Here is an 18,242-nt window from a genome sequence, read left to right on the forward strand (position 1 = left end):
TTTAACAATATTTTAGGAATGGGCATTTTATCATCAATTTTTGAAAAAGTAAACTAATAAAAAGTACAATATCGATTATTGATCAACATTTTCTCTCAAGTAAAATCTTAAGGACTAATTAAAATACGATAAGTACCATTTGACATTGTTTTCGGCACTTTCGGTTTGCAAAAAAAAAAAATTTTTTTTTCTTATACATGAGCTTGGAATTATTTTTAAAGTGCTCGCGTCAAAAAACAACAAAAAAAATACAGTTTTTTTTATTTAGTCCTTTGATGAAAATCGACACGCGACAAAGTGTGAAAAATGAAGGTCGTGTATTATTGATAGATCCGATGTTTCGGATTTTTTTTAGGATATAAAGATGTCTACATCTATAACTACTTTAGTTTTAGGAATATAAAATAATACACAAAGTATTGTATTTCAAAAATCACACAGAGTAATGAAACTATACACATTACATTCCTTATAGATGTAAATAGTAAATATCCACAAGGGCTTTTTTTCATGGAACAATTATAATTTAAATATTCTTTTAAGAAAATCTTCATCAAAAAAATGTTCATATATAGCTAAATAAGTTCCATTGTCCCGCGTGTTATAAATGGTGAATATTTATTTATTTTTTTTTTTAGAAACGTAAAAAGTCGCAACTTGTTTTTTATCTTTTAATTTTTAAAAAATTAAAAATTTAAAAATAAAAACATTACTATTCAGATTCACCACCTTCTTGATCATCCGCTGTTTCAGTGCTGCTCTTAGCGGCGGGTTCACTTCCCTTTTTGGCGGCAGGTTTGCTCTTGGATTTCTTTTTTGTTTCTTTGTCATCGCTGGTCTCGCTACCACCTCCATTTTCAACGACTTCTTGCGCATTTCCATTTTCCTCTACTTCACCAGATTCTTCCTCATCCTCCTTTTCACTTGTCTCAGCATTTTCCTCTTCTGCGTCATCTTCTGGTTCCTTGGCCGCTTTCTTGCCTCTTCCTTTCTTGGCACCAGCTTTGGAAAAAAAGATACTTTTAGACGTGTGTTTCATTTAATTCTCTTTTCTTTTTTTTTATACATCAAGACCTTAACCCTTTATAATAATTTTATGCAAATCTAGAATGAGATTGAAAAACTGGTCTCTCTTGGTGAAAGTTTCTAAAACTAGACTTTTAGAGAAAGTAAAGCGCACTATTTTGCTTTCCCCTCAAAGTACCGTGCTTTAAGTATTTTAATTTTCAATTAGCATGCAATTAAATAAAAAACTACATTTTCAGGGTTGCCACAAATATTTAATTTTATTTTTCCCTGATTTCCAGACAAAATTTTCAATTTTTCCCTGACCATAAAGAATATTCTGATTCACTCTAAAAATTATTAGATACTCAAAAAAAAACATTCTATTCCATTTACTTACGAATTTCTTAAATTGTAAAATTATTCGCAAACATCAATAACTAAATTTTTAAATAAGTATTTAATTATTATTATAAAACATGAAGATATCAATTACTCCGAGTCATCGACTCGGAAAAATTGCTATCTTCATGTTTTATAAAAATTTTAATTTCCATAAAATTTTTCAAAAAAAAAATTAAATTATTTACAAAAATTATAATAAAATTCGTTGCAAGAATTCAATTATTTTCATAAATAATAAAATTCTTCACATGGTGTCAATTATTTTTAATACAATTTTAAATAAATTTCTCAAAAAAAAAATTAACTTGAAAAATTTTTTGCAAGAATTAAATTAGGTACATTTCACAAATAATGAAATTCTTCGCTGAAATTCAAAAATTTTCAAAATTTACATTTTTAATACAAGTTTTTAAAAGAATATAATTATTTAAATAAAATGTAATAAAATTCGTTGCATAAATTCAATTATTTTTACAAGTAATAAAATTTTTCACATGAATTCAATTATTTAAAAAAAATTGATAAAATTCGTTGTAAGAATTCCATTATTTTCATAAATTATAAAATTTTTCCGAGGATTTCAATTATTTATAATACAATTTAAAGTAAATTCCTAGAAAAATGGAACTATTCTCTTAATTTTTTTTGTAAGAATTTAATTAAATTTCACGAATATAATGAAATTCTTCGTTGAAATTCAAATATTTTCACAATCTACTTTTTTAATAAAAGTTCTCAAAAGAATTCAATTATTTAAAAAAATGTAATAAAATTCGATGCAGGAATTCAATTATTTTCATAAATAATAAGATTCTTTACATTATTTCAATTATTTTAAAAAAAAATTGAAAAAATTCATTGCAAGAATTCAATTACTTTTATAAATTAATAAAATTCTTCACAGGATTTCAATTATTTTTAATACAATTTTAAGTAAATTCTTCGAAAAATGTAACTATTTTCAAAAATTTTGTTAAAATTCTTCGAAAGAATTAAATTATGTATTTTATCAATTATGTATTTTTAAAAATTCATGCTATAATGCTTTTTAATATTCAATTATTATCTAAAATTTTAACTAATATTCATTTTCAAATCAATTTTTATTGGAAAATTCTACAAGAATTCAATTATTTAAATACAAAAATAAATAATTTATTGAATAAATGAATTTTTTTCGAAACTAAATTATCATAAAGAATTTTATAAACAAATTTGAATTTTTTCGAGAAATTTTAATAAAATTTTCAAGAATAATAAAATTTTTTCGAGAAATTCAATTAAAATTGTATTAAAAATAAATGAAATTCTATGATGAATTTTATTATTCATGAAAATAATTGAATACTTTTGAAAAATTTTATTAAAACTGTAGATATTGAAAATCATTGAATTGAGAAAAATTTTTTGAAAATAATTGAAATTTTGCAAAGAATTTTATTAAAATTTTTGAAAATAATTGAAATTTGGAGAAGAATTTTCTTATTTTTAAAGACAATTGAATTTTTTTTTTTAATTTTTGAACATCATTGAATTTCTGCGAAGAATTTTATTACTTTTGAAAATAATTGAATTTCTGCAATCATTTGTAACTTCTCTAAAATTCAATTTTTTCCAGTTACTTAAATAAAAATCCCTGACTTTTCCCTGACCAATTTAACTTTCCCTGACTTTTCCCTGATTTCCCTGACCTGTGGCAACCCTGATTTTTTTTTCTAGCTGAAAATAATTAAATTATAGAGAAAGTTTTCGTAAATAATTTCATGCAATAATATTCGAAATAGTATTTTGAACTAAAATTGCTAAATAAAAGAACCTAAAATCTAATTGTGTTGTGTAAAGGGACAATTCACAAGGCTCTGTCTTCTCAAAAATCTATAAAGGGTTAAATTTCAGCATCGAAAAAAAAATTTTGAAAATTACCAGCAGCTTTGGTTTTCTTTTTTGTCTTAGACTCACTGACTTCCTCCTCTTTGCTTGGTTTATCGGCAGTTGGTTTTTTTTTCGTTTTTACACTACTCGTTTTAGTTGTTGCTTCTATAAACATGACAAAATTTTTCGTTCATGACGATTTAATTTTAATCGAAAATTTTTCAGAACTCTGTGAACGGGATAAAGAATTAAAAAAAAAGAAGTAGAATTTTAATTTTGAAAATGATGAATAAAAAAAAAATTAATTGTAATCATTTTTCTTTCTTGTAACACTTTTGTGTTTATGATTTCGTGTGAAAAAAAAACAAAAAAAAAATAGAATCAAATTAAAAAAATTCAATTCAACAAAAAAAGCAGGAAACGAATAAATCATGCAGTCGTAATTTTACATTCTACATTATCAAATTACAATTGAAACTACAAACTAGAGATAATTGAGCTTTTCAGATTATAAAGCTCTAAATACGACGTCTGCGCAATCAACAAATATAAGTTTTCTCCCATCGTCTTAGCAACGATCAGCAAAATTTTACATTACACATTTTTACAATTTCACTTTTCTTTCATCAGAGAAACAATTTTTATTGATTAAAAATTCAAAAATTCACTACCGAAAAATGACCACACCCCAAAATTTCTACCAAAAAAAAACACAAATAATTTTCAAAAACTTATTAAATTATACAAATATTTACAATTTAAATTAATTCATAAGAACAATGTCGCAAAAAATTTCAATTACGAAATAATCAATATTCCTCATGTGAAAAACAAAATTTTTTTCTGGGACAAAAAAAAGATGGTAGAAAAAAGGTAAACAGAAAGAAAAATTCTTCAACAGAAAAAAAAAAAAAAAAAAAAAATTCAGTCCACCTATTTGATAAAGGCAACCCTGTAAAACGTCATGCACCGGTTAAAAGACAAACAAGTATGGCCACAAGTGTAAAAACGAGTGCAATCCAACGATGGGGGATGGGGAATAAACACACTGGAAGGTTCTTTAATGGAAGAGGGGAGTCAAACAGGTTTAAGCGCAACAAAGTTAATATAGGGAGAGGGGAGATTAGACGAAAAACATAAACGATAAAAATGATTAAATATGTATGAACAGAAACGATGGAAAAGGGGGTCAGTGGGGGGGAATAACGAGGGGGGCAAAAGGAGAATAACCGTCACCTCACCAATTTTCAATGCATTTTAATGATAAAATAATGCAAGCAAAATTTTGAAAATTCGATAATAAGAAAATAATGCGGGAATCATTCAGAAGCGACATTTTGTTTTAGGATAATAACAGGAAAATAATGATTAAATGAGAAAGCATTACCTGGCTGTTCGTCAGCGTCCGCCTTTTTTGCCGCGGCCTTTCCACGAGCTTTTTTCTTTGGAACCTCAGGTTCTGCAACGGCATCCTCATCCTCATCATTCATCGGCTCATCATCATCGACATCCTTGGTTTTTTTGGACTTGGCGGCCGTTTTCTTTGGGGCTGCATCATTTTTCTTGGCAGACGCTTTCGTTTTTACCGGCTCCTCTGGCGTGACTTCGGGCTTCTTATTTTTCGCCGCCCTCGGAAAACGAGGTTCCCTTACATCCTCCAACTTTTCTGTGGGAACTTTCTTTTCTCTCTTCCTTTTTGGTGGTGATGCGTCGGTATTTTCGGCTGCGACATCGGTGGCCACATCCTCCTTCAACTTGGTCTTTCGTGGAGGCATTTTCTGAAAGCACCCGCGTTTTAATGGAACGTGTGTCTGTTCGTGGCGTGTTAAACACTCGCCGGGTAAAGGAGAGGATTTTTTTTTGGAAAATTTAAAACGGATTAAAAGGAAATTAATTTTGAGAATGATTATTAATTGAAAATATAATTGGAATTGGGAATTTACCTGTTGTAGATTTTTAGCCGCGGTTAACCGGTATTTTTTTACGCAAAGCTGCCGGATCACGAGCTTGTTATCTTCCCACGCGACTGCACGTTGGCGCTCGAACCTCGAATATTTATCGACGTCGAATAGAAGCCGTGTCCGGCAAACGGCAGTTGGCGGACAAGTATACACAGTTTCGGAATATTCCCCGCGTCCACCAATCAGAATACAGTAATTTGTTGTAGCTCTCTTGTGATTGGTTCCCGTTGATAATGTTAAGCTCACATTGAGATATGATTCGTTAATGGATTATCTCATCAACGAATGACAGTGGAGGTTGCTGTAATAGCAGAAAAATAATTTGTAACGCTTTTTATGATTGGTGTAAAGGACTTCCGGCGCGAAGAGGCGTATTTCCGGTTAAAATGATGCCCTGACCTGCCGTCAAATCGTCAATGTAGTTTGGAAGGTCAAACGAATTGCAAACAACACAAAAATGGCGTCCAAGAATCAACGTTGGATGGTTGATTCTGGCATCTTGCGTAAAAAAACGACAGAGGAGGAACCGCAGGAGCTGTTGGTGTTCGGGTACAGCTGCAAATTATTTCGTGATGACGAGAAGGCGAAAATGATTGATCAAGGGAAGCATTTGATACCCTGGATGGGCGATAACACGTTGAAGATAGACAGGTCCGTTCCCATAACCTAAAAACCATTATACCTAGAATACGTATATTTTTGACTAAAAAAAGAAAATGTACGCGCAAAATTGTGCTGAGAACAATTCTGATAAACTGATGACAAACTAGACAAACTCGACAGGTGTGACAAACTTTTTTAACGTACGGATAAGCAATCTGGAGACTGTTTAAGGTTTCCGCAGGTGTTTTGGCAGTGAGGCTCAGTGTGGAAGCGCTAATTGCGCTCTGCATGAGTGTATACAAGGTGCTCTCGTGTCCTGGCCCACGGAGATGATCCTCGGCGCTTGCAGCAAGGTGAGACAGCGTAGAGAGACAAGTGGCAGCTGACGGTCATAATAAATATTGACCGCTCAGCACGGTATGTATTTCTAGAATCCATCCTGAATTCCTGACAGGTACACGCTAAATTGGATTCTTAAATACGCTGTTCAATGTTGTCATCGAATATTTTTCATCTTTTTAATTCATTCAATTTCAATTAAACAATTCTAATTAGTTGAGTTTCTCTTTGATTTCTCTACTTCTCGAATAAATTTTCTTTTTTAATAGAACAAAAACTCTGTTTTTAAAACTCAAAAATAATAACAGTACAAATTCTTTCATAAAAAAATTAAATCGAATAACGAAATTTAATAAAAAAAAAACTAGCAAATGATACGCGCGCGGAACGTGTTCATCAAATTAATTATTGTTACGCAAATTACAAAATTTTTTACTTTCAAATATAAATTTTAAAATAATTTAATTAAAAAACTTTTAATATAATTCTTCGCAAGAATTGAATTATTTTTTTTATATAAATAACATTCTTTGGAAGAATTCAATTATTTTTATAAATAGTAAAATTTTTTGCAAAAATTCAACTCTTTTTTTTAACAAAATTTTAATAAAATTTGACGAAAAAATTCAATTATTTTCAGTACAATTTTAATAAAATTCTTCTTAAAAATTTTCAATTAAAATTATTAAAGAAACTCCATTATTTTAAAAAAAATTTAAAGTAATTCTTCAATAGAATTTAATTAGGATTTTTAATAATTTTAGCAAAATTCATCGGGAGAATTCAATTATTTTCATAAATAAAAAAATTCTTCAAAGGAATTCAATTTTTCTCTTGAAATTTTTTGACAAGATTCTTTACAAGAATTCAATGATTTTCAATACATTAATAATTTTAAAATTAAAAATATTTAAAAAGAAAAATATTAAAATTTTAAAAAGTTAGGAAAAAAAATCAATCAACAACTAACTTCTTTGCAAGAAATGTGTATAAATAATTAATTTTAAATATTTCTGTCAAGAAGTTCAGAAGTCAGAGAATAAATGTGCGTTTGAAAATCCAGTGTTTTTAAAATGTTGTACTTTCAAAGATATTTAAATTTTTACTCAACGGTTTCTTTTGTAGAATCATTAAAATTGACACAAGTAAAATAAATAATAAAAAAGAATAAACTAAAATTTTGTGTGTGCTTTGCCGAATAAAATTTCTTCAATATTTTTCACTTACTATAATCGTTATTTTACCACATCATGTAAAAAATAGTTTCTTTTTTCTCTATTTTATCTAAAAAAAAATACTTGAATTTATCTGTCAACTGATAACAATCAGTAAGTAAATTTACAAATATTTTATCTGAACACTTGGACAAACGGAATTTAAGAATAATAAAATTCACAAATGAATTCAATTATTTTCAAATTACATGTATTTTTCAACCCTTTATCTCAAATATTCTAGCAATAAGTTTAATAAATTAAATTTTACATATTTATTTAATATTAATTAATAATTTATTAAATTAACTGTTAATTATTTTCAGCAGTTCTGAGTTCCTGAGGTATAACGCTTCAATTAAATATCGTTTTCTGAAAATTCCTTTAAATATTAATAAATCAGATTTAAAAAGTTGAATAATATTAAAGGAATTTTTAGCGGTTTAGCATCACACAATTTATTAGTTTTATATTTCTAGTGTTGTATTTAATATTTCAATGAATCTTTAAATTTTATTCAATATTAAAGAGATTTCAGACTATTTTTGCTAATAATTTTAAAAGAAAATGTTTTCAATGACAAAAGAAAAGAAAAATGTTGCCATCAGTTGCCATACTTTCTATAAGGCTTTTCTATTTAATTATATAAATTTACCAAATATCTTTATGTCGTAGACTAAATCTATTTTTCGTATATTTCACAGGAATCGTCCTGATGGGATTCTCTCGTTGATTCTACTTTATTTTCAGATGCTGAGTGCGCTTTAAAATTATTTAATTGTTTGATATTTTCAATCTCTAACTGAAGTGTTATATGTCTATAGATACGATGGACGCGGGGCTCTGGGCGACCTCAGGGTCTATGAACCACCACCCGGTGGCTTTGATCAACGAACCTTTCTCACCGAGGATGAATATAAAATTGAACAGCTCTGCGATGAGGAGCGGTATCGTTCCTTGTACAAAAGCGATGCGGATGAAAATCTCTATCATGGTAATAATAATAATAATAATTTACGACTTGAATTTTGAAAAAATATTTCTATTGAATTTGAACTGAAATTTAATTCCAATTTGATGATTTTTACACAGAAGAGGAAATGAAAAGGCTGCAACAGGCGTTGGATTCGGAGAATTCGTATGGACAGGTCGCCTACAACTACAACGAAAATGAGGAGAATCAAAAAGCAACTTGTGACGATTCACAAAGTCCAAAACCATCCGAAGGCTCTCAAGAAGACGATCAAGCTTTCATCATTCCCCCGGAACTTAATGTTCCACCTGACATGACTGTGGTAAGAATATTTTATAAAAAATAATTTCAGGCATCACAGTTGGTCCCCTTTAGGGCTCGGATTGTGCGACTTTTTCGACTTTTTTCGATTTTTCTAAGGAAAGGTGACTTTTTTCGACTTTTCTGTGAAAAAATGTGACTTTTTCCAAGATTTTTTTCTAGCAAAATGCGACTAATCTAACTATTTTTTTTTTAAATTATTTCTGTTTTCGAATAATTTTACAATTAAAGAAATTCGTAAATAAATGTAATAGAACATTTTTTTTTAGTATCTAATCATTTTGAGTGATTTTTAGAGGAAAAAAATTCCCCTTTTCACCTTTTTTGAGGAAAAAAAAGTACTGCGATGCATATAATTTAAATTTCAATTGAATTTCGAAATGTAAAACAAATTATTTTTTACAGCCGGATACACAGAAATTGCACGCGATAATAACGAAAACAGCACTATTTATAAGCCGTCAAGGAGGACAAATGGAAGTTTTGATAAAGGCAAAGCAGGCAAACAATCCACAATTCGCATTTCTATCGGTGGATGGAGCATTACATCCGTATTACAAACTCGTCCTTGAGGCTATCAAGTCCGAGCAATATAATCCAGAAAAACAGTCCGAGAAAGAAGAATCGGGTACGCATTTCATTCTTAATTTATCAGGTTAATTTTACCATAACTTTCTCGATTTCAACAAGTCCGCTTAAGTGGCAGAAGAACTTTGACCAAATTATATTTAGTGTATGATCGAGGTTGCCCTCTCATTGACATGACAATAATATGCTGGATTTAACAACCATCTACTTTGATCCCACTTATTTTTTAATTGCCGTAAGTATTTGCATTACGTTACGAAAAAAAACGAGAGTTCAGCGTTATTTTAATGTAGTATTATTTAAACTTACCTAAATCTGTTTTTGTCAGGATTTTTCTTTTCTTTTTTCCAATTAGAAGAAGCGGATCAGCAAAATGATAATGACGATGAGGATGACGAAGATGACGACGAGCCTTATCTTCATCCCAGCCTTGCACCTTCTTTCGCTAAAGTCGAAGCCGTAAGTTCTTTTGAGTTTATAAAAAAAAAAAAAAAAAAGTTAACAATTGAAAGTAGTGTTTAAAAAATGTTCCTTTTTCAGGCTCCGAGTATACCCAGCATTGCATACAAACCTTCTGCGGATTGTGCTTATTCAATGTTGGTTAATCGAATCACCGGAAAGCCACCGCCGTCGAAAGTTCCACCACAGCCGGAAGTTCCTGCTCCACCACTACCGATTTCTGGATATTATCAAGGAATGCCTCCACAGGTAATAAAAGAAACTACAAAACAAAAATTATCAATTTGCTTCTATAATTTTTGTAATTGTCTTAAATTCTTAATAATCTTCATAATAGGTTTCGTATCTACTAAAACCTCCTATTTACTACTTTCTTTGGATTTGCTACTATTTCGGTACTTTTTTTTTTTGGATTTGTGTCACTAAAAACTACTTTTTTCTATGTTTGAGAATTCGTACTAATTTAAATTCGTTAATAGTTGAAATAAAAAATTAATATCTAAAATTTATATAAAGTTTTTAGAAAAAATTTAAAAAATTAGAAAAAAATTTCAAACAATTCAATTATTTTCAAAAAAATTTCAAAAAATGAATTATTTTTAATATCTAGTATTTTAATAAAAAATTTTACAAAAGAACTCAGTTAATAAAATCTTTATAAAATTCTTTGCAAATACTAAATTATTTTCCTGAATAATACCATTTTCACAGGAATTCAATTATTTAATACAATTTTCATAAAACTTTTTGTAAAAAAAAATCAATTATTAAAAAAGATTTTTATCAAATTCTTCACAAGAATTCGATTATTATAAAAAATATTCAAAACATTTTTTTAATTCTTGTCAAAATTTCAATTATTTTTATAAGTAATAAAATTCTTCTCCGAAATTAAATTATTTTCAAAATTTTTCATACAATTCTTGGTAAAGTTTCAATTGCTTTAAAAAATTCTCCTCAATTCAATAATTTTCAATAATTATATATATTTTAATAAAATTTTCCAAAAGAATTATTTTCTAAAGAATTATAAATATTTCAAAATTGATTGAGTTTTAAAAGCTTTGCGTTTACAATTATTTTTACAAATAGATCAACTTCAAAAAATTCTATAAAATTTCAATTTTGAATAAATTTTATTAGAAATTGTAAAGAACTTAAATTTTTGCAAAAATTTAAGTTTTTCAAAATTTTCAAAATTTAAATTATTCTGAAATTATATAAACTTTTCAATATAAATATGTATATTTAATTAATTATTAAAAATAATGAATTTATAGAAGAATTTTAGTAAAAAACACTAAAAAAAATTTGAATTTTGGAGAATTTTTAAATGATTGCAAAAATTCAATTAGTTTCAAAAATAATAAAATTCTTCGCAGAAATTCAATTATATTAAAAAAATTAAAGAAATTCTTTTTCAAAATTCAATTATTTACAAAAATTTTAATAAAATTCTTGACAAAATTTCAATTATTTGCAAACATTTTCCTAAATTCAATGATTTTAAATATCTACTATTTTAATAAAATTTTCCTAAAAAATTCAATTATTTCAAAAAAATGTTATTAAAATTCTATACGCAAACGTTTAATTATTTTCATAAATAATAAAATAATTTTACAGGAATTCTATTATTTACAAATTTTTTATAAATTTCTTGACAATAATTCAATTATTTTCATAAATAATAAAACTCATCGCAGAATTTCAATTATTAATACAATTTAAATCAAATTACACGAAAGAATTCAATTATTTTCGAAAATTTCCAAAAAATTCAATTTCAACAAGAATATGAAATTCTCTAAGAATAATTCAATTATTCTCAAAATATTTTTAAAAAATTCTATATGAAAATTAAATTTCTTTCAATGCAATTTTTAAATATATTCGTCAATAAAATTCTTTACAGAAATTCAATTGATTGTAGGACACTTTTCCCAAAACAAGTTTCCCAACGATTTCTTTTCCCAAAAAAACTTTTCCCAAAGATAATTTTCCCAAAAAGTTTGAATAATTTAATTACTTATTTTTGAAATAAATTTTTCCCAAAAAATTTGAAACCGTAAAAGTATGATATAACCGTTCAATTATTTACGAAACAACTTCAATTGAATTTCTCGAATGAATTTAGTTATTTTCAAATTTTTCTATAAAATTCTACAAAACAATTCAATTATTTACCAAAATTTTAATAAATTCTTCGAAACATTTCAATAATTTTTGTAAATAGTAAAATTCTTATCAAAAATTTAATTATTTTCATAAAATAAAAAAATTCTTCGAAGGAATTCAATTTTTTGATAAAATTCTTTGCAAGAATTCAATGATTTTCAATAGGTACATTAATTTTAAAATTTTAAATATTTAAAAAGAAAAGTTATTAAAAAAGTTAGAAAATAAAAAAATCAAACAACAACTAACTTTAAACTGCGAAAAGATTATAGGAATACAACGATTATTAATAGATAATAATTGATTTAAAGAAGAATTTTAGTTGAAATTTCTAGAAAATAATAATTAAATTGAAATGATTGAAGTAATTTTTAAGAAGTTACAGTAACAATATTGTTAAAATATAAAATAATGATTTTATCACGTAGACATCTTCAATTATTATTATAAGTTGTTCAATTTCAAAAAGGTTTGAATTTGAAATTTTTGAAAATCTTAATTATTAATCTATCTTAACTTAATAAACTAAATTTCTAATTTTCAAACATTAATTCAAAATTAAATTTGCCGATTTTTTTTAATGCTTTTCGCTTCTAATCTATGTTACAGCATCCCTATTTTTCACAGGGTTATCCGCCGTATCCGGTAGCGCCACAACAGTATTCACATGGTCCAGTAATTTACGGAGCGAATGGCCACACGAATAATCCATCACAAATCTCCGCGCCACCAATTCCATCCTCGAGCGATGCAAATCTCGTGCAAACCCCACTCAAAGAACCACCGTCTCTCGTTCCCTATGGACCAACTCCTCCAAAACCATTGAGCAGGCCATCCTTTATCGTCCCACCAGCTGAAATTCAAATAATAATCGACAAAATGGCGAGTTACGTTGCAAAAAATGGTCGCGACTTTGAAGCAATCGTGAAAAATAAAGGCGATCCAAGATTCAATTTCCTAGAATTATCACATCAATATCACGGCTATTATGCACATAAATTAACCATATACGAAGGCGCTGTCAATCCTCGAGTCTTAACCGAAGAAGAACTCCTGCAGAAACAGGAATTAAAAGAGGAGAAACAAAAGAAATTGGAAGAATTACAAAAGAAGCAACAACGAATGGAGGAAGTGCAAAAACGCGTTAAGATGATCGAAGCCAAAAAGAAGGGCGACACACGTTTCAAAGAAGACTCTGCGAGTAAGAATATAACAACAGTTTCGTTTTCCATAAAGAAACCAAAAGAAGGCGAAACGACAGTAATCGAAAAACGCAATGCTCTCCCACTAGAAGAAAGTGATGACGACGATATCGATGAAAAGAAAGACGATAATTCTAAATCAAATTCACCTCTACAAGGAGACGATTCGGCAAAAAGTGAAAAAGAAACAATCAATCTCGAAAAGAAATCTCGAATCGACGAAAAGGACTTTGTCGATCTCACTGACGATATTTTAGAGGATTGTCAGAAGGACTTGAGATCGAAAATGGTTGAGGAGAGATTAAAGGATAAATTGGCAGCAGCCGCTCGAGAAAGAATGGCAGCAAATTCAATGAAGGAGAAACAACTTCAATTGGAACGAAAAAAGAAGGCGGCTATGTTTCTAAGTCAATTGCAAACGCCAATAAATGTAAAAAGTATGGAGAAAAATGTGATTACGAGTAAGAGGGATGTTGATTTAGAAGAAGTTCAAGCGGTTCCGTCTCCAATTCGTGACGATGAAACAGAACAAACAAATCCCGTTACAACTCCACTGATTCATAGAATAAAAGGCGCGGAAATAAATAACAAAAGATCGAGGCATCGCTCTAGAAGTCGGAGTAGTAGTCGAAGTCGAAGTTACTCCGATCGCGATAGACACAGATCTCACAAGAAGCACAAGAAGAAAAAAGTCTCGCACAAAAGGTATTAAGAATAATAATTTCTTCTCTTCATAAACTGTTTCTCTTTATTTTTTTATTTTTTGAAATTATTCTTTCTTTCAAGTAAATTTTACGACTTTAGAAATTGATTTAAATAGACTAAATTTTTTTAATTAAAATATTGATAATATAAAAACAGGGTTGCCACAGATCATAAGAAAATTCAGGAATTCGGTGTTTCGTAGTTTTTGAAAAAATTGAAAAAATTTAATTCTTCTGGATTTTTTTTTGTTTGTCATGTAAAATTTGAACTTTGACCTTAAATTTCTTTTATTTTTGACAATGATTAAACTTTACTCAACATGAAATTGAATTTATTTTATACAATTTAATTCTTGAAGAACTAACAAAAAACAAGTCTTTAAAAAATTTCAGATTCAAAATTTTAAGATTCACTTATTAACTAATTAATTATTATTCATTATTTTTTTAAATTTCAATAAAATTCTTAGCAGGAATTCAATTATTATTATATAAATAATAAATTTCTTCAAAGGAATTCAATTATTTTTTATAAATAATAAACTTCTTTGCAGGAATTCAATTAGGTACAATACTAACATTTTTCAATAGAAATAAAATTATTAATTGAAAAGTTTTGATAAAATTTTGTATGAGAATTAAATTGTTTTTAAAAAATTGAATAAAATTCTGCGCAAGAATTCAATTATTTTTATATAAATAATAAAATTCTTCAGAGGAATTCAATTATTTTTTATAAATAACAAAATTCTTCAAAGGAATTCAACTATTTTTTATAAATAGTAAACTTCATCGCAGGAATTAAATTATTTCTAATACTAAAATTTTTCAAAAGAAATAAAATTATTAGTTGAAAAGTTTTGATGGAATTTTTTATAAGAATTCAATTATTTTTACAAAATTGAATAAAATTCTTTATGGGAATTCAATTATTTTTAAATATTTTAATACAATTTTTCGAAAAGATTCAATTATTTTTTTAAACTTTTAATAACATTTTTGATAGAATTCAATTATTTATAAAAATTTTAATAAAATTCTACACAAGATTTCAATTATTTTAAAACAATTTTTATATAATTTCTGCAAAGAATAAAAATATTTAAAAAATTTTTAATAAAATGCTGTAAAGAATTCAATTGTATTCAAAAATATTTTTATCAAATTTTTAATTACAATCATTTACAAATATGATTATTTTAAAATCTTTAAAGAAATTCTTCGTAAAAATCAATTAAATTAAGAATTTTTAAATTAAAATTATAAAAAAAACATATTTTCAAAAAATTTAAAGAAATTCTTCAAAAGAATTTAATTATTTTTAAAAGTAATAAATTTCTTCTTGGAAATGCAATTATTAAAAAAAAATTCTAATAAAATTTGTTGCGAGAATTCAATTATTTTCATAAATAGGATAAAATTCTTTACAGGATTTCAATTATTTAAAAAAAAATGTAATAAAAATTCATTGCAAGAATCCAATTATTCTTCTAAATAATAAAATTCTTCACAAGATTTCAATTATTTTACATACAATTTTTAGTAAATTCTTCGAAAAATGTAATTATTTTCAAATATTTTATTAAAAATCTTGAAAAGAATTCAATTTTTTTTAACTAAAAAAATTCTTGAAAAGAATTTTAATATTTTCATAAATAATAAAATTCTTCGCATGAGTTCAATTATTAGTTTTAATATAATCTTAATACAATTTCTCAGAAGAATTGAATTTCAAAAGGTTTCAAATTGAAATTGTAGAAAATTTGAATTTAATAATTTTTTTTAAATATTTAATAAATTCTATTTAAAAATTCCAAAAATAATTTAATTTTATTACAGTTGCGTTTATAATTTTGTATATATAATTGAATTTCAAAAGGTTTCAAATTGAAATTTCAGAAAATTTGAGTGTAAAAAATTTTATTTACAAGTTCCCAAAAAAAAAAAATTTTTTGGAAAAAAGTTTTTTGAAAAATTGTTATTAAAATATTTTTGAAATTAATTGAGTTTTTTAATACATATTTAATTAAAACAGTTTTGAATAATTGAAATTTCATAAAAGTAAATAAACTACAGAATTTCAGAAATATTTTATTTGATCTTTCCTTTTTCTTTGAATAATTGAATTCTTAAAGAACTTTCTGAAAAAATCATTAATTGATTTAGAGAAAAATATCAGTTAAAAATTCTAAAAAAAAATCACTGAATTGAAAATAATTTTGGGGAAAATTTTTGAAAATCTCAATTTCTATGGAAAAATAATTAAAAAAATAATTAAATATTTGTCTTAAAAAATTAATATTTATTACGATGTTATTTTGTTTGGATTTGTAATTTTAGTGAGATCCTATTTTGTTATTAATAAGATCTCACTAAAATTAATATTTGTTTGGAAAAATTTTACAATTACAAAAGACATTCACAATATTACAAACATTTTCTTGTGTATCTGATCATTTTTAGAATGAACAAGAATATTCTTTAGGATCAGGGAAAAGGTCGAAATTCTTTCTGAGATTCGGGAAAATGTCAGGAAAAAATAAAATCAAATTTTGTAGCAACTCGAAAAAGTAATTTTATATATTCATGTAAAAATTCGAATCCTAAATAATTGAAAATATTCGTCAATATTAATTACAGTTACTCTGAATTACCTTCTTTGAAGTTACTACTTCAAAGAAAAATAAAAAAATTCGAAAGTAAAAATTCGAATCCTAAATAATTGAAAATATTCGTCAATATTAATTACAGTTACTCTGAATTACCTTCTTTTTAGTTACTTTGAATTACCTTATTACTTACCTGGATAAAAATTACTTTCGAAAAAATTCTAATTTCTTTCTCTTTTCTTTCCGTTTAGTTACGACAGTCCAAGCAGATCCTGGTCCCACAAGTCGAAAAAAAGTAAAAAATTGTCGAGGCATCGAAGTCGATCGAGAAGTCCCCACAGACATCACCAAAGCTCAAAAAATCAACGAAAAGGAAGTAGTTCAAGTAATTCATTATCCAGTTCACCATAAAAGTTACTTATCTGAAAAGATAGATAAGTATTTTTGTAATTTCAACATTGTACATAAACTTTATACATATATGTAAATTACAGAACAACTAATTAATAACTTTATATACAATTCCGTCAAATTCAAGGAACGAATTTTAAAAACAATATCTTTTAGTTTGTTTAAAAAAAAACAATAACCACCTGAAGAGAATGCTATGTTCTTAATTTCTTAAAATAGAAAAAAGAAACTACTCTTGAAATTATTTATTCTTGAAAATAGTGTACATTATAAATAAAACTATTTGCAATAAAATAATTGAAAAATAATTTCTTTGTTAGAATTTTTCTTCTCTTTTCCAATACCGAGAAATTTGCATTTGTAAATTAATTATTCAATCGAAATTTTTATCATATCTTCTAATTGCGATAAAATTCGGATAATCTTTTGAAGAATACATTGTTAATCTATTGATAAAAATTATCTGCTTAATGAGAAAAAATAATTTTATGAAAGAACTGTTTATATTTAGCGAACGTTTAAAATTACCATAAAGTGAAGGTCTTATTTTGACGGTCAATGTTAATAGATATCATTTTATTGACAAGTTATTCATTAATTTATAATTTATGTTCATTCATTTTCATCCGCAATACTATTGAAGCACTTCTTTATTATTATAACATAATTAATATGAAATTACGTCTTTGATTATTATATTTCTTTTTATCAGAGAAAAGAGTAACTACTCTTGTAGATTGTCCATTTTACATGTATGGAGTCTTTGTATAATTATTACCATTAGGAAATATTTTGTTACGTAACAAAAGCAGAAGGTTATCACATTGGAATATTCCAGATTTTTAAAAATTTATTCCTTACTATTTTCCATAGAATATTTTATTTATAATGTAAAATAGAAATTTTAGTATTTTAATATTAATTTAGAAAAAAAAATTAATGCTGCTTTTAAAGAGCAATTTTGAAAGAAAATTCAGAAATCAACAACATTTTGAGAATTTCAAACAAGAAAAATTTCCATAATAGAAAATTAGTTATCATAAATTGGAAAAGTTTTCTATTTGGCACTTATTGCGTGCTTAAAGATAATCCGTATTTTCACTGATAAAACAATAAAATGTAAACTGTCTTATTAGTAAACATTTTAATTAATAAAGTTTTCAATTTATTTACTTTCAACTTTTAAATAAATTTTTAAGAAAGAGAAATTTTTGTCAAGAATTAAAATTTTTTAATAAATAATATTATTTTCATGGTAAATATTAATAAAATTCCGATTTTATTCATTTTTCAATACCTATTTTGATCAAATAGTAAAAAATTAAAATTTTTAGAAATTTTACACTCATCAAAAGAATGAGACAAGAAAGTCCACATCGATTTGAAGTAAATACAAAT

The 18,242-nt window shown here is 26.1% G+C and overlaps 2 protein-coding genes across 6 annotated transcripts; one reads left to right on the top strand and one right to left on the bottom strand.

Annotated features, from left to right (window-relative positions):
• On the bottom strand, positions 1-5,506 carry LOC122511309 (nucleolin-like). The gene is made up of 4 exons (XM_043626465.1): positions 5,226-5,506; positions 4,670-5,060; positions 3,334-3,447; positions 1-1,002 (listed from the first exon to the last, which is right to left on the bottom strand). Exons 2-4 carry the CDS (start codon positions 5,055-5,057, stop codon positions 713-715), a joined length of 792 nt encoding a protein of 263 aa, XP_043482400.1. The 5' UTR covers positions 5,058-5,060; positions 5,226-5,506; the 3' UTR covers positions 1-712.
• A 139-nt stretch (positions 5,507-5,645) lies between these two features.
• On the top strand, positions 5,646-17,122 carry LOC122511304 (splicing factor, suppressor of white-apricot homolog). 5 transcript variants are annotated; one of them, XM_043626457.1, is made up of 8 exons: positions 5,646-5,894; positions 8,224-8,393; positions 8,492-8,694; positions 9,099-9,321; positions 9,640-9,740; positions 9,822-9,989; positions 12,528-13,825; positions 16,685-17,122. In XM_043626457.1, the coding sequence occupies exons 1-8, from the start codon at positions 5,701-5,703 to the stop codon at positions 16,842-16,844; spliced, it is 2,517 nt and encodes an 838-aa protein (XP_043482392.1). In that variant the 5' UTR covers positions 5,646-5,700; the 3' UTR covers positions 16,845-17,122. The 5 variants fall into 5 exon arrangements, with proteins under 5 accessions (XP_043482392.1, XP_043482394.1, XP_043482391.1 ...); XM_043626459.1 differs by having other exon boundaries at positions 12,546-13,825; XM_043626456.1 differs by having other exon boundaries at positions 5,647-5,894; positions 9,637-9,740; positions 16,685-17,121.
• Positions 17,123-18,242: the final 1,120 nt, after the last annotated feature.

This window comes from Leptopilina heterotoma, unplaced genomic scaffold, assembly GCF_015476425.1.
Source record: "Leptopilina heterotoma isolate Lh14 unplaced genomic scaffold, ASM1547642v1 Lhet_81, whole genome shotgun sequence".
NCBI classification, from domain to species: Eukaryota; Metazoa; Arthropoda; class Insecta; order Hymenoptera; family Figitidae; genus Leptopilina; species Leptopilina heterotoma.